The sequence below is a fragment of the Bison bison genome, unplaced genomic scaffold (assembly GCF_000754665.1).
Source record: "Bison bison bison isolate TAMUID 2011002044 unplaced genomic scaffold, Bison_UMD1.0 scf7180017864118, whole genome shotgun sequence".
Lineage (NCBI taxonomy): Eukaryota > Metazoa > Chordata > Mammalia > Artiodactyla > Bovidae > Bison > Bison bison.
In genome coordinates this window covers 4,208,471-4,224,676 of record NW_011494690.1, presented here as the reverse complement: position 1 = coordinate 4,224,676, position 16,206 = coordinate 4,208,471, and the positions used below count along the sequence as shown (strand labels likewise).

General features: G+C 41.7%; 2 protein-coding genes across 8 annotated transcripts in view; both read right to left on the bottom strand.

The window, feature by feature from the left end:
- CEP152 (centrosomal protein 152kDa) overlaps positions 1-5,322 on the bottom strand; it is a 102,217-nt gene extending 96,895 nt beyond the window's left edge. For all 7 annotated transcript variants that reach the window (XM_010839529.1, XM_010839531.1, XM_010839532.1 and 4 more), the window contains exon 1: positions 5,152-5,322. The gene's annotated coding sequence lies outside the window, so the exon portion shown is untranslated. The remainder of the gene's footprint in view (positions 1-5,151) is intronic.
- Positions 5,323-14,744: 9,422 nt separating this feature from the next.
- The window catches only part of SHC4 (SHC (Src homology 2 domain containing) family, member 4), a 134,046-nt gene continuing 132,584 nt past the window's right edge, over positions 14,745-16,206 (bottom strand). The window contains exon 12 of the mRNA XM_010839528.1: positions 14,745-14,900. Within this exon, the coding sequence (XP_010837830.1) occupies positions 14,745-14,900 (156 nt within the window). The remainder of the gene's footprint in view (positions 14,901-16,206) is intronic.

Below are 16,206 nucleotides of genomic sequence, written 5' to 3'. Positions count from 1 at the left end.
TACACAAGTGAGGCACCCAACCAATACTTATTTTTGTTTTACAAGTAACTTTTTGTACTATTTTTTTTTATTTTTATTTGAATATAGTTGCTAAAAAGCAGACACATTATTGTGCCAACAAACATCCGTCTACTCAAAGCTATAGTTTTTCCAGTACTCATGTATGGATGTGAGAGTTGGACTATAAAGAAAGCTGAACACCGAAGAATTGATGCTTTTGAACTGTGGTGCTGGAGAAGACTCTTGAGAGTCCCTTGGACTGTAAAGAGATCCAACCAGACCATCCTAAAGGAAATCAGTCTGAATATTCTTTGGAAGGACTGTAGGTAAAGCTGTAACTCCAATACCATGTCTACCTGATGTGAAGAACTAACCCACTGGAAAAGACCCTGATGCTGGGAAAGATTAAAGGTAGGAGGAGAAGGGGACAACAGAGGATGAGGTGGTTGGATGGCATCACCAACTCAATGGACATGAGTTTGAGTAGGCTCTGGGAGTTGGTGATGGACTGGGAAGCCTGGTGTGCTGCAGTCCGTGGGGTCACAAAGAGTTGGACACGAATGAGCAACAGAACTGACTGAACTACAGTGTTAAATCAGTGAATGAGATATATCTCCCTTTTTTTTTTTCTTCCCATTTAGGTCACCACAGAGCACTCAGTAGCCTTTCCTGTGCTATTCAATAGGTTCTCATTAGTTATCTATTTTATACATAGTATCAATAATGTACATATGTCAAGTCTGAATCTCCCAATTCATCCCACCCACCCCCCTTTTCCTCTTGGTATCCATAGGTTTTTTTTTCTAAATCTGTGTCTCTACTTTGGCTTTGTAAATAAGATCAATTATACCAATTTTTTTCAGATTCCATATTTATGCACTAATAAAGGAGTACATCAAGGCTGTATATTGTCACCCTGCTTATTTAACTTATATGCAGAGTACATCATGAGAAATGCTGGGCTGGAAGAAGCACAAGCTGGAATCAAGATTGCTGGGAGAAATATCAATAACCACAGATATGCGGATGACACCACTCTTATGGCATAAAGTGAAGAGGAACCAAAAAGCCTCTTGATGAAAGTGAAAGAGGAGAGTGAAAAAGTTGGCTTAAAGCTCAACATTCAGACAACGAAGATCATGGCATCTGGTCCCATCACTTCATGGGAAATAGATGGGGAAATAGTGGGAACAGTGTCAGACTTTATTTTGGGAGGCTCCAAAATCACTGCAGATGGTGACTGCAGCCATGAAATTAAAAGACGCTTACTCCTTGGAAGGAAAGCTATGACCAACCTAGATAGCATATTGAAAAGCAGAGACATTACTTTGCCAACAAAGGTCTGTCTAGTCAAGGCTATAGTTTTTCCAGTGGTCATGCATGGATGTGAGAGTTGGACTGTGAAGAAAGCTGAACAGCGAAGAATTGATGCTTTTGAACTGTGGTGTTGGAGAAGACTCTTGAGAGTCCCTTGGACTGCAAGGAGATCCAACCAGTCCATCCTAAAGGAGATCAGTCCTGGGTGTTCATTGGAAGGACTGATGCTGAAGCTGAAACTCCAAACTTTGGCCACCTCATGTGAAGAGTTGACTCATTGGAAAAGACTCTGATGCTGGGAGGGATTGGGGGCAGGAGGAGAAGGGGACGACAGAGGATGAGATGGATGGATGGCATCACCGACTCAATGGACGTGAGTTTGAGTGAACTCCGGGAGTTGGTGACGGACAGGGAGGCCTGGCGTGCTGCAATTCATGGGGTCGCAAAGAGTCGGACACGACTAAGCGACTGAACTGAAATGAACTGTAACGATATTTGCTTTTCTCTTTCTGACTTACTTCACTCTCTATGACAGTCTCTAGGTCCATACAGTGAAGAAGGCAATGGCAACCCATTCCAGTACTCTTGCCTGGAAAATCCCATGGATAGAGGAGCCTAGTAGACTGTAGTCCATGGGGTCGCTAAGAGTCGAACACGACTGAGTGACTTCCCTTTCACTTTTCACTTTCATGCATTGGAGAAAGAAATGGCAACCCACTCCAGTGTTCTTGCCTGGAGAATCCCAGGGACAGGGGAGCCTGGTGGGCTTCCATCTATGGGGTCGCACAGAGTCGGTCACGACTGAAGTGACTTAGCAGCAGCAGCAGCAGCAGGTCCATACAACCAGTATTTGTTGAATGAACATTGCTCTATACAGATGCATTTTTTCAATAAAAATTTTACCAGGTTTTTGTCTGCCAGATGCCAGATGTATCTAAAATATCACATCAGCCATGGAAAGCTCACAGTCCCTTAGGGAAACAATGATACAAATAATTATAATAATGCTGCTGTTTGTTGCTGTTTAGTCCCTAAGTCACTATGGACTCTTTGCAGCCCCATGACTGTAACCCACCAGGATCCTCTGTCCATAATTTCCCAGGCAAGAACACAGGAATGGGTTGCCATTTCCTTCTCCCGGGAATTATGATACCTTGTCAAGGCTGCATATTGTCACCCTGCTTATTTAACTTATATGCAGAGTACATCATGAGAAACACTGGGCTGGAAGAAGCACAAGCTGGAATCAAGATTGCTGGGAGGAATATCAATAACTTCAGATATGTAGATGACACCACCCTTATGGCAGAAAGTGAAGAGGAACTAAAAAGCCTCTTGATGAAAGTGAAAGAGGAGAGTGAAAAAGCTGGCTTAAAGCTCAACATTCAGAAAACTAAGATTATGGCATCTGGTCCCATCACTTCATGGGAAATTGATGGAGAAACACTGGAAACAGTGTCAGACTTTATTTTGGGAGGCTCCAAAATCACTGCAGATGGTGATTGCAGCCATGAAATTAAAGATGCTTACTCCTTGGGAGAAAAGTTATGACCAACCTAGATAGCATATAGAAAAGCAGACGTTACTTTGCTGACAAAGGTCCATCTAGTCAAGGCTATGGTTTTTCCAGTGGTCATGTATGGATGTGAGAGTTGGACTGTGAAGAAAGCTGAGCACTGAAGAATTGATGCTTTTGAAGTGTGGTGTTGGAGAAGACTCTTGAGAGTCCCTTGGACTGCAAGGAGATCCAACCAGTCCATTCTAAAGGAGAACAGTCCTGGGTGTTCATTAGAAGGACTGATGCTAAAGCTGAAACTCCAATACTTTGGCCACCTCATGTGAAGAGTTGACTCACTGGAAAAGACCCTGATGCTGGGAGGGATTGGAGGCAGGAAGAGAAGGGTACGACAGAGGATGAGATGGCTGGATGGCATCACCGACTCGATGGACATGAGTTTGGGTAAACTCCAGGAGTTGGTGATGGATAGGGAGACCTGGCGTGCTGCGATTCATGGGGTTGCAAAGTGTCGGACATGACTGAGCAATTGAACTGAACTGATAACAAATCCTGTAATAGAGAAAGTACACAGCACAAAATAACTATGCCTAAGAAGAAAAGAAGGCTGAAAAAAGTTTCATAGAAAGAAAAGCTTTAGATTAGAAATAGATCTTAAAGGACACAGCATGGCTGTATGTGGTTTAGAAAGAGGGTACTCATTCAAACAACCTGGGGCAAGGTTTTGGCTCACCTGCTTATCAGCTGTGCAAACTTGCACAACTGGTTCCATTCTTCATTAATAAAATAGGGTTTTATTTAATAAAAGCTGTACTATTTCAAAGATTGGTTATGAGGATCCACAAGATTTGTGTATGTAAAGTGCCCTATAGTGTGTGTCAATCAATACATTTTAGTTTTGTTTTTTATATAACATGTTACTGATGAATACAACTCTACCAGCTACAAAAGATGTTAAACAAATGGACAGCATTCAGTATATCTGAGAAAAGGTGAGTGGCCCTGTGTGTGAAACCCTACTTCAAATAATGCAACTTTTTCTGTGATAAAAATAACACTTGCTTCAAGATGCCCCCCCAATCCTGTTCCTTCATGAATTTAGTCACTCTGACACTTTATGTCTTTATTTCTTGTACTTTTCTTATGGTTTCAATTTCAACTCATTTAGTTGAGTGCATTCACATGTAGAAGTGCATATACATTGTCTCTCATTGTGAAGGATATGGTAAAATTCAGATTAAATCAGACTCAGTTCATGGCTGTAAGACAGAAAAGGCTAAGTGCCACAAAAGTGGTTTTTAAGTGCCCTGCTGCTGCTAAATCGCTTCAGTCGTGTCCAACTCTGTGCGACCCCCATAGACGGTAGCCCACCAGGCTCCCCCGTCCCTGGGATTCTCCAAGCAAGAACACTGGAGTGGGTTGCCATTTCCTTCTTCAATGCAGGAAAGTGAAAAGTGAAGTCGCTCAGTCGTGTCTGACTCTTAGCGACGCCATGGACTGCAGCCTACCAGGCTCCTCCATCCATGGGATTTTCCAGGCAAGAGTACTGGAGTGGGGTGCCATAATGCTACGTACTTGCTTATATGTTAGCTTCAAGAATGGAAACAGCCAGAGAACATTAGTCTGTTTCAGACTTGCAACATACTAAGGCTTAGGAGGCCTGTTTTATTCATTCAGCAATTACTTGCAAGCACTGTTCAAGATTACAAAGTTTATCAGGACTTGATGTAAGAACAGAAAACAGACATAAAGGCTAATGACAATAACCTGTGACCAGTACTAAGGACAACAGCTTGAACAAATACATTCAGGGTGCCCAGAGGATGCTGCGAGTAGGGAACCACAGGCTGAACGAAGAATAAGCCAAGTCCTTACCAAGGAACTCCGTTTGGCTTCAACTATGGCACAACAAACAGCTACCGCGAGACCGAAGGACCACGGAGCCCAGGATGCCTGGGGCTGCTGGCTTGGGCTTCCAGGTCACCTGCACTCGGTCGACACACGTGTACAGAGCACCCACTGTGAGCCAGGCACAGCGCCGGGTAACCACGGCGGGGGTCCCCAGGGCAGGGTCTCGGGGTTACCCTAGCAGTCTGGAGGAAGCGAGGATGCTTCCCAAACGTCATTTCTAAATAGGAACTTGAGATCTGGCTAACACTTCAAAGCCAAAGGCGGAGCCCCGACACCCGCAAACAATTCACCACACCGGGATTTGGAGAGGGAGGAGATCAGTCCTCCGGGAAGCCTCAACCAGGATCCCAAGGACCCTGCACCTCCTCCTATCCCAGCCCCAAACCCAGCCAAGAAGCGAAACTCACCGGAGGCCACGGATGCTGTCACAACGGTGACACTCAAGCTCCAGAGGAACACCACCTTCTAGGAAATACTTCTCCCGGGCTCTAACCCGCTAGCGTCTTCCTACTCACAACCGAGCCCACTGAGCCCCGAGCCCATTGAGGAACAGCCGCTTCCTTCAATTGCAGTCTAGATGCGGGCCTGGTGGGCGGGGTTATGCCGGCTCGGGACGGGGCATAGAAGCGGAAGTCTCCGCCTTTTTCAAGCTAGATTGAGAAATCCTCCCGCAGTTGCAAACATTACACGGCTGTTTAAAAGCGGGCGCCAGAGGTGGCGGGAAGTTCCTCCTGTGTACCTATTGGTGGATTCCTGAGCCAATTACGAAAGTGTTGACTCTAGAGAGGGCGGGCTTATCAGTTACTTAGAGGCGCCCAAGCACCTTGCCTTCATTGGCGCGGAGGAACTGGTCTCGCCCCAACTCCTTGCCCCTCACTTCACCATCTGGTGCAGTGTCTCGCGCCCACTACGCTCCCCACGCCTGAATTCCAATTGCAACAGAATCCCTCACTTTCCCCAACCTTAGAGATTTTCGCATTTACCCGATTCTCTCTGGTGATGGGTGCCTGCTTCCCCATCACCTTAACAGCCTGAGTCTTCTTGCTTACTAGGTCCCGCCTTGTTTGAATGTGTGTTTCTTTACTGATGAAATGACATATTTTCCACGTTTATTTACTACCTGAATTTCCTCGAGTGTGAATGTTCTTGTCACTTAATATTGTTCTTCAGTCGCCAAGTCATGTCTGACTCTGCAGCATGCCAGGTATCCCTGTTAACCTGTTCTGTTATTTATTTAATTGGAGGCTAATTACTTTACAGTATTGTAGTGGTTTTGCCATAAATTGACATGAATCATCCATGGGTGTACATGTGTTCCCCATCCTGAACCCCCCCTCCCACCTCCCTCCCCATCCCATCCCTCAGGGTCATCCGAGTGGACCAGCCCTGAGCACCCTGTCTCATCCATGGAACCTGGACTGGTGATCTATTCACATATGGTAATATACATGTTTCAATGCTATTCTCTCCAATCATCCCACCCTCTCCTTCTCCCACAGAGTCCAAAAGTCTTTTTTTACATCTGTGTCTCTTTCGCTGTCTCCCATATAGGGTCATTGTTACCATCTTTCTAAATTCCATATATATGCGTTAATATACTGTATTGGTGTTTTTCTTTCTGACTTCACTCTGTATAATAGGTTCCAGTTTTATCCACCTCATTAGAACTGATTCAAATGCACTCTTTTTAATAGCTGAGTAATATCCCATTGTGTATATATACCACAGCTTTCTTATCCATTCGTCTGCCTATGGACATCTAGGCTGCTTCCATGCCCTAGCTATTGTAAACAGTGCTGCGATGAACATTAGGGTACACGTGTCTCTTTCAATTCTTAACCTGTTCTTTTAAGACTGTGCAGCCCAGTGTGCAGTAAAGCTCTCTACTGTGTCTATCCTCCTGGGGTAAATGGTTCCAGTGAATTATCAAGGAGGGAGCTAGTAGCAGCAGATTCACACATCCTTTTTAACCCTTTCCCATATATATTAGTATGGAGTAAAAGGACTGTTAAAGGTTGCTCATAACCTGACTAGCTGCCTCTTGCTACCTCCACCATCCCACCCCTGATGCCTATACTGACCCCTGTAACCCAAGCATAAGGGTCTGGCACATAATAGGTACTTAATCCATAGCAACAGGTGAGTGAAATCTCTGGCCAGGCTGCCCCTGATTCCCAGAGTGGTATTGTTTTGCTTATTTCTTTCACCTCTACTGAGTTGCCCACTTCCCCCCCTACTCAGTCTTCAAGATAGAGGAGTACCTCCTCTGAAGTCTTTCATGACACACGCCTCCCTTCCTCGGTAGAAATGATCTTTCTCCACTCTGCACACAGTGTACATCTCTTACTATAATCCTTACTATCTACTATAGTCAGTTGCTATGTGATTGTTTCACTAAGTCCAACAACATCTAAAGGCACTACTTTGCTTTGTGGCCCCTGGTAGGCAATCAAAATAAATTTGATTAATGAGTAAATGAATGAACAAATAAAATGAAGTCTTTTTGTTTCAGAAAAAGCAAATAAAAGGCATTCAGGTAAATGGCAGTTGTTGAAATCTGAGCCAAGGTGTGTAAGAACTAGGCTTTATGGGCTTTCCACGTCTCACCGCAGTCCATCAGCAAGGTGCTTGTAATGTCCCAAGTTAAGGGTTAAGATGAAATGTTACAGCAAGGATGCTAAATGATCCCTATCCATAAATAGCTATTTCTTAGATGGAAGGGAAAAAAAAAAACATGTTAAGGGAGAGGAAGCACATGAAGGGACAGTGTTTATTATCTCTTACATAGTGCTTTACACATTGATAACTTCTTTTACAGACACTCATTTTTCCTCACAACAATCCTGTGAGGGGCTAGTACAGGTTTTAGGATACTGTTCAACGGTAGAAGAAACTGACCAAAAAAATAATAATAATTAAGTGACTTGTTCAAGGTTACACAGTTCATGTGAAACAGACAGAATTTGAATCCAACTCCTTTATCCCGAAATCCAGATCTCATCACTATATATAAAAGTGAAACTTACACACTTAAAAGACAAAAGATGAAAAACAAAGAATGTCAGAGCTCCCTGCCTCTAAAAATGGATTTGAGTGGAGCTATGGACGTATTCGGAGAAGGTAACGGCACCCCACTCCAGTACTCTTGCCTGGAAAATCCCATGGACGGAGGAGCCTGGTAGGCTGCAGTCCATGGGGTCACTAGGAGTCGGACACGATGGAGCGACTTCACTTTCACTTTTCACTTTCATGCATTGGAGAAGGAAATGGCAACCCACTCCAGTGTTCAGTGTTCTTGCCTGAAGAATCCCAGGGACGGGGGAGCCAGGTGGGCTGCCGTCTATGGGGTCACACAGAGTCAGACACGACTGAAGCGACTTAGCAGCAGCAGCATGGACATATTATGGGCTTCCCAGGTGGCGCTAGCGGTAAAGAACATGCCTGCCAATGCCAGAGTTGTTAAGAGATGAAGGTTGGAACCCTGGGTCAGGAAGATCCTCTGAAGGAGAGCATGGCAAACCATTCCCAATATACCTGCCTAGAAAACCCCATGGACAGAGGAGACTGGTGGGCTGTAGTCCAAAGGGTCACACAGAGTCAGATACGAATGAGGTGACTTAGCACCAACATGTGCATGGACATATTATAATCTACACTATTTTCCTGACTGTCTATCATGTTTAATTCCTGGTCTAGGTGCTTGAATATAAAATGGGAGGCATGATCCCAGCCCCACTCCATACTCTGAGGTGCAAGATGCTTACATAAAAAGACCAGTGATAACACACAAAAAAGTAGTTTACTACATGCAATATGAGTAGATAGTACTAATTCTGGGGAAAAGTAAGCATATAAGGAAGGATCTCTCAGGGAAAGTTCCTGGAATAAGAGAAAGAGTTAACAGGCAAGTTGATTAGCAAGAGTGGTTGCAATAGGAAGGGTTCAGTTCAGTTCAGTTGCTCAGTCGTGTCTGACTCTTTTCGACCCCATGAGCCGCAGCACACCAGGCCTCCCTGTCCATCACCAACTCCCGGTAGTCAGTACAAATAAAAGATTCTTGTATTTAAAGGTAAGACTGGAGAAATAGGCCGAAATAAGATAGCCAAAAGAAGAGTGTAAAGTGTGGAGAAATAGAAAAGGCATGCTACAGAGGTAAGGTGTGGTAAGGCACAAGGAATGCATTTAACATGTCCAGAGAAACACAAGCACACAGAGGCATTCTGGGATAATAAAGACAAATGAGAAGAAAGAGAGAAAAAGTTCCAGGGGCCCTGAATGGTTCAAAGATTATTTATAGAATGTTGGATGTTTGGGGTCAAAGGTTGGGTCAAATGCTTTGCATTTTGACCTACCTGTGAGCTGGGAGGAACTATCTCTACCAAACTCCTTAACATTTCACGGGGAAATGACTGTTGTGATGTGGTCCCTCTGATTCAGATCATTTAGGAAGATGCAGCTAAGCCATCATTCCTTCCTATTTCCTACCTTCTCTTTGGTGTCAGAGCTATCAGGTCATCCTGTAATAAGGAGGACTATCCTCAAAAGAGCACTGAACTTAAAGAAGATCCAAGTTCAAGTTTCAGCTCTCCTACCTACTAGCTTTTGTCCACTCTTTAATCCTTCTGTGCCTCAAAGCTCTTATTTGAAAACAGAAGTGATAATATCTACTTTGCAGAATTGTAACAAGGATGAAATAAGATTGTGTGAAAGAGCTTTTTAAATGTAGAAACACTATTCAACAGGGTTATTTGAGGAATATCAGATTTTTATTTGTAGTATTATATATTCAAGAGAATTTTTTGAGCATCCATTAATCTTTCCTTATTAAGCAGCTTATCACAGAATCTACGCCTGCCCTCAGCCACTATTACCTCCCCACCACTCCAAGACCTGGCCATACCTGACTGGGTCAAAGGTGAGCACCAGACCCAAGCTGAGCCAATCGTATTTCCTTCCCAGACAACAGAAATAAAACTCCATGAAACTGATCAAGTTTGTAACCCTACAGAAGAGAAGCAGATTTTTATTACACTTTCTGTATTTTACGGGAAATACACCACTTCCATAGCTGTGTCACGTATATAGTGCAAACTCAGACTAATGATCATGAATTTCTGCCACTCAGAGCCATGGATCTGCCTGGTTCCTGTACTTTGTAAAGCCTGACAGTTCATCTTTTCCTTGGTTCTGTGATAATCTGAACCTTAAAATATCTTTTGACTTGAGCAAGCTTGGGTCATATAGAGTTTGAACAGTGTTCCCCTGAGTTTCATGCCCACTCAGAACTTGTAGATTAAAAAGAAGTAGGAAAACAAGATTATAAAAGTGGTGTTTTATATGCCTACATAACAAGTTCAATGGATATTAACAAAATGAAACATAATAGCATTTATAAGAAATTATAGGATTTATTAAAAATGTTAATGTATTTGAGCACTTAGATATTATTGTCCAGTAATAGAATACAAATTTAAAGTTATTTTATATTCTTCTATCTTCTATCTGGTCAGGTTCCCAGAAGTAAACTTTGGGATGAAAATTTGAGTGCAAATGATTTACTAAGGAAGAGCTTCCCAGAGAAAGTGGTTAGGGACTGAGGAAGCTGGACCTGGAAGTGGAATAAGCCAGGCAGGGGTGTGCTTTCAGGAGTAGTGGTTGGCCTAGCCTGACCCCCTAGGGAGTTCTAGCGTGTAATCAGGATGGGGTAATCGGCTGAGTTTTTCTGCTCCTGCACCAGGGAAGGGAAGAGGAAGCCCACAGGCACTTCTGGCTCTGGGTAACTCAAAGCAGCTTGCCTAGCCTGAGGTTGTCCTTAGAATGAACAGGGTCACTTGTGCAGGCAGTTAGGAGCAAAACACACAGAAATGGCTCAACAGATCTGAGGGGTTCTGGACAGTCTATGTTTGCCATTCTTGGATCTTATTAATGTGTCTCTGGAGAAGACATCCAACATTTACATTTGAGTAAGAAATGGAGGTGGTCTCATGCAGCTCAGCCAAAAATGACCCCTCCCAGTCCTAGAATGATGGGACCTAGGACTACCAAGATGATCCAACCACCATGTTCTATGGACTCAGTATATTCAGTGAATTGGCCAAGGGTTAAAGTGGCAATCTTCCTACAATCTCTTTCCATATCTTTTACTCCCAAACTTTTTTACTTAAACTTTTTATTTTGATAAAATCATAGATTCATATGCAATTGTAAGAAATAATACAGGGAGATCTCCTATAAGCTTTATCCAGCTTCCACCAATGATAATATCTCACAAAACAGTAGTATAATAAGACAGCCAAATTATCCACACTGTTACAGTCAAGATTCAAAACAATTCCATCACACAAGGGTCCCTCATGTTGCCTTTTCCAACTGTGCCCACTTCCCTCTTTCCTACTGACTCTATTTCTATACTTTTATAAAAACATTTCAAGAATGTCATATAAATGTAAGTCTATGGTACTTAACTTTTGGGGATTGGTTTTTTTCCTGCTCTGCCTAAATCTCTGCAGATCTAAGTGGTTATGTGTATCATTATCTCATTCCTTTTCACTACTGAGTATTGTTCCATGGATGACAGTTTGTATAATACTCATACATTAAAGGACCATATCTGGGACTTTTCCAGTTGTAGGTCATTAAAAAGAAAGCTACTACGAACGTTCCTGTACAAATTTTTGTGGGACCATAAGTTTTTATTTCTGTATGACAAATGCTGTTGAGTACAATTTATTGGGTTGAATGTAAGTTCCATGCTTAGTTGTTTAATAAACTACCAAACTGCTTTCCAAAGTGGCTGTACTATTTTACATTCTCACCAGGAATGCACACATGATCTACTTTCTTTTCATCCTAGCCAACATGGTGTTGTTATTATTTTTCATTTACTCATTTTGTTATGTGTGTAGTAAGATCTCATTGTGATTTTAATTTGCATTTCCCTACTAGCTAAGGTACATCTGGAAGTTCTAAATTCATGTACTGCTGAAGCCTAGCTTTGAGCATAACATTGCTAGCGTGTGAAATGAGCCTAACTGAAATGAGGCAACTTCACATGCTTCTTGTCATCTGTGTATCTTCAGTGATATGTCTATGCATTTTTTTGCCCATTTTCTAATTAGAATTTTTACTGTTGACTTTTCTGAATTTTTTTTTATGTATTCTAGATATGTGGTTTGCAAATATTTCCTCCCAGTCCATAGCTTGTCCTTTATCCTCTAAACAGAGCTTTCACAGAGCAAAAATTTGTACTTCTGATGAAGTGCAACATAACAGTTTTTCCTTTAATGGATCATGTCTAAGGACTCATATCCTGAAGATTTTCCTCTGTGTTTTTTCCCTAAAAGTTATCATGGTTTTATATGTTACATTTAAGTCCATAATCCATATGAGTTAATACTTACATAAAGTGTGAGGTTCTTTCTTACGCCTACAGATGTACCGTTGCTCCAGCATCATTTGCTGAAAGGCTATCCTTTGCCCAGAGAGTATAATGCCCCTTAGCCTCCCCTCCCAGTGGAGTCCCCAGGGCCGGTTAAGAGCCCCTCCTCTGTAGCCCACAGCTCCTAATAGGCAGCCCTTTCACAGGACTCTGCAGATTCTGTTACTGCTCCCTCCCGTTCCTCCACCACTGGCTGAAGAGCACTGCCTCCTCCCTTGTGGTTTCCCATACTCTGCCCAGACCTTTGTAAATAGTCCCTTTATTAAACTTTTCTCCAGTTACCCAATTTAAGTGAGCCATCTGTTTCCTGTCAGGTCCCTGACACATTCTACAAACGATAAATTTTCCAAATCCCAAACATCAGACATATTCTGTCAATTGTCATAAAGCAATAATCATTTATTTTTTTGAAAAGTTGTTTACAGATATTTATATGCAAATGGATTTCTGCTTTAAGATAGATGAAGATAAGAATGTGACATTAAAATAGCATGCAATCAATCTTCTTTTGTTGTTTCGTTTTCTTTTAACTGTGCCTGTGGCTGTAAGTACAGTATTTGCCCATTTAACTACTTATACTATTACAAATACTGATCATCTATGTATACTGCTCACATCAGTCATTCTCTTCGCATCTAACAGCATCAAGAACTCTTTCCTCCACCCAACCCAGTTATCACTCTGCTCAACCAGAATGAGACCACAACCCTGTTAAGGTAATTAGATCACCCATAAATTTCACTGATTTATACCCATGCTGATCCCCTTTACGAGGACAAATAATCAAGAATTATAATGTATGCAAAATTGAGGAAAAATAGATTATTTTCTAGTTGTATAAAAGAAAACAACATATCGAAGAAGCCAATGACAGTGTAAGTAAAATAAAAGCATAAACCTTCACATAATTAGAGTTCAGTGTGCTTAATTTCTGATGATTTCTATCCAAAAGAAGTTTCTCATTTTTATTTAAAATTTAGCAAATATTTCACAATTGCAAAGATTTATCTACATACCCAAAGTGAAGTGGAATTAAGGCAATTGTCCAAATAATTCATGATAAAAAAATTCTAAAGTAATGGCCATATCTCTATATGCAAAGCTGTTTTCTGCTACTCAAAATAAGCAAATCTACTTCTATCACCACTACGTACATTTTCCCAAAGTTCCAATGTTTTTAACTGAAAGGCTGCAGTTCTCTGCTATCTGAATGATGAACTCAGTGAGTACAGACACAGACTAAAGGAAAAAAACTGGTTTCCAGACTAATTATACAGACTGGTTATCAACACTAACCCCCAATAAAGGGGAAATTTACTTTTTATAAACTCATATTACGGTAGGGCTAAAATGGACCTCTGACTTTACCTAGTCCAGCTCCCTCATTTTATAGATGAGGAATCTGGAGTCTAGACAGATTCAGCAACTTGCTCAAGGTCATACTGAGATCGTTCAGCGCTTTAACCTACACAATGCTTCATTACCTCATCAGTTTACCAGATGTGCCAACATGTGGCAAACCTTTCAACTTTTTCATTCAGTGTCTTCTCCCTGGTACATTTTGTCTGGTCATATCTAGAAAAGGTGCTAAGGATACATGTAGATGAGGGACTATGAGTCAGTCACCGCCAATCAAGGGGATATTTCCCCATACTTTAAAATAAATTCAGTACTTTAAATAAGAATAAAACCAATATGGAGACAGACCATGAAGAACTGGTTTGTCATTTTTTTAAATCCATGCACTCACAGGCTCTTTTGGGGAGTCAGGGGAGTGAGGGGGAGAGGAAAGAAGGGAGAAACGCAATGAAACCAGAAATGACTGATACATTTGGCTTCTTTAGCTTGTCATATGTTACATGCAAACAGTCCAAATAGCAAAGATTGAGAAATACTAGGCCAAAGAAGCTGGGCTCCAAGCTTTTAACTAGCAAACGGGACGGGCCAATGAGACAGACCAGTGCTTTCAGTGGCCTTCCATTTGATTCCACTGGCACAGACACAGTCCAAATTCAATGTCAAATTTATTTTAACACTGCAGTGAAAATGCTGCTAAGTAGAAAATAAAGTCAGTAACTATTAAGCAAATTGCTTCTGATTTTTATAACAAGGAAAAACTCTTTTGGCAAATGGTTCTATAGTTATAGAATATGAAGACATTTGAAATTTATTTCCCCAATATGAAAATGTCCCCAAATTATCAAGTTGAAAGGCACATACCACTGCCCCAGCAGTTCATTCAAGTTGTCTTTAGCATGTAAAATTTTAATTGTGCTTTTAGCTTGTTGTCAACACAATATGGCCTTACAAAGTGACATCCGTGCATATGTATAACTTCTTTTCAAATGGACACATCCTCTTCCCCTTTTCTGATTTTCACTCTCTGAAGATCAATTTTTCTTAGTTCTTTGTTTTATAAAGGACCTCGTCCATGATGGTCTCAGAAAGATACACTTCACAGTTTGTGCTCTAATGTACCTAGAAACCAAATTTGAATTATCTTTGTGTCCTAATACAAAGTAAACTTTCCTGAAGCATCAGTGTGATGGTACTTCCAAATGGTCATTTGTTAGAATGCAAAAGTCCTGGATTATTATCTTTTCTCACTGGTTGTTTAAGGCTTACTTCACTTCCAGAAGAGATGATTGGCAAACTATTATCCATGTGATATCTGATAAGGTGGCCAACATTATCAAATACATGATCCTTGGTCCTCACCTTGAAAAGGAAATACAAATGTATTTAGGCAAAATCCTAACAGTTCTGAAAGGGATAAACAACCACAGGGTAAAAACAGACATATCCTTGAATGAGATAACTGGCTGAACAAAGAAAAGTAAAGATACTTTTAAATTCTGTATCCTTTAGTAAACTATTTTCTCATTCCCAATTATCTTTTTAAAGAAACTGTCATTCCCAGTTAGGAAAATGGTAAACACTTGTCCTAATCCAAATTTGCAACCAACTTCTTTGCCATGTTTCTTTCTGATACAGTCTATCATGTCCCTATTCGTATAAATATTTGCGTCACAAAAGTATGACCACCTCTGCTATCTTTGGGTTAGCATGGCATATCTTTATTCATCCTTTCACTTTCAGCCTATATGTGTCCTTAAATCGAAAGTGAGTCTCCTATAAATAGCATACATACAGCTGGATCTTGTCTATTCAGCTATCCATCCAGCTATTCTGCATCTTTTGTTTGGGAAGGTTAATCCATTTATGTTTAGAGTAATTGTTTATAGAGAAGGACTTACTATTTTGTTCATTTTTCTTGTCCTGGCTCATTTATGTCTACAGGCACCCTCTGCTCTAGCCATACCTCTTTTGGTTTAATATTATTCCACTGCTCTGTTTGCTCCTGTGATCCTTCCCTATGCTCCAAATGTCCACCTTTAAAACGGCTGGCCTCTTTCAAGGTTCATCGTACATGTCAGACCCTGCAAAAAAGCCTTTTCAGTCAGCCTCAACCAAAGCACCCCCTCTATCCTGAGAAATACCATAATGCTTTGGCTGAACCATTCTTATGCTGCTGCTGCTGCTAAGTCGCTTCAGTCGTGTCCGACTCTGTGCGACCCCATAGACGGCAGCCCACCAGGCTCCCCCGTCCCTGGGATTCTCCAGGCAAGAACACTGAACACTGGAGTGGGTTGCCATTTCCTTCTCCAATGCATGAAAGTGCAAAGTGAAAGTGAAGTCGCTCAGTCGTGTCTGACTCTTAGCAACCCCATGGACTGCAGCCTACCAGGCTCCTCTGTCCACTCTCAATTATTTAAGCATCTGTTTTATGAAATTACAAGCATCCCAAAAGTAAAGTCTCTGTGTGATACTCAGCAAGTTAACTGTGAATCCCTGAACTTCTATGCAGTAGGTATTCATTTAATTCACTGAATTGCATTAAGAAGGGCAGAAAGAGGCTGCCCTTTAAGTGATTCTCCAGGGTGACTCCCACTCAAACTCCTCCACTAGCTTCTATTTACCACTTCTGCTCCAGCTGGAGGGTTCAAGACAAAGTAAACCTTAA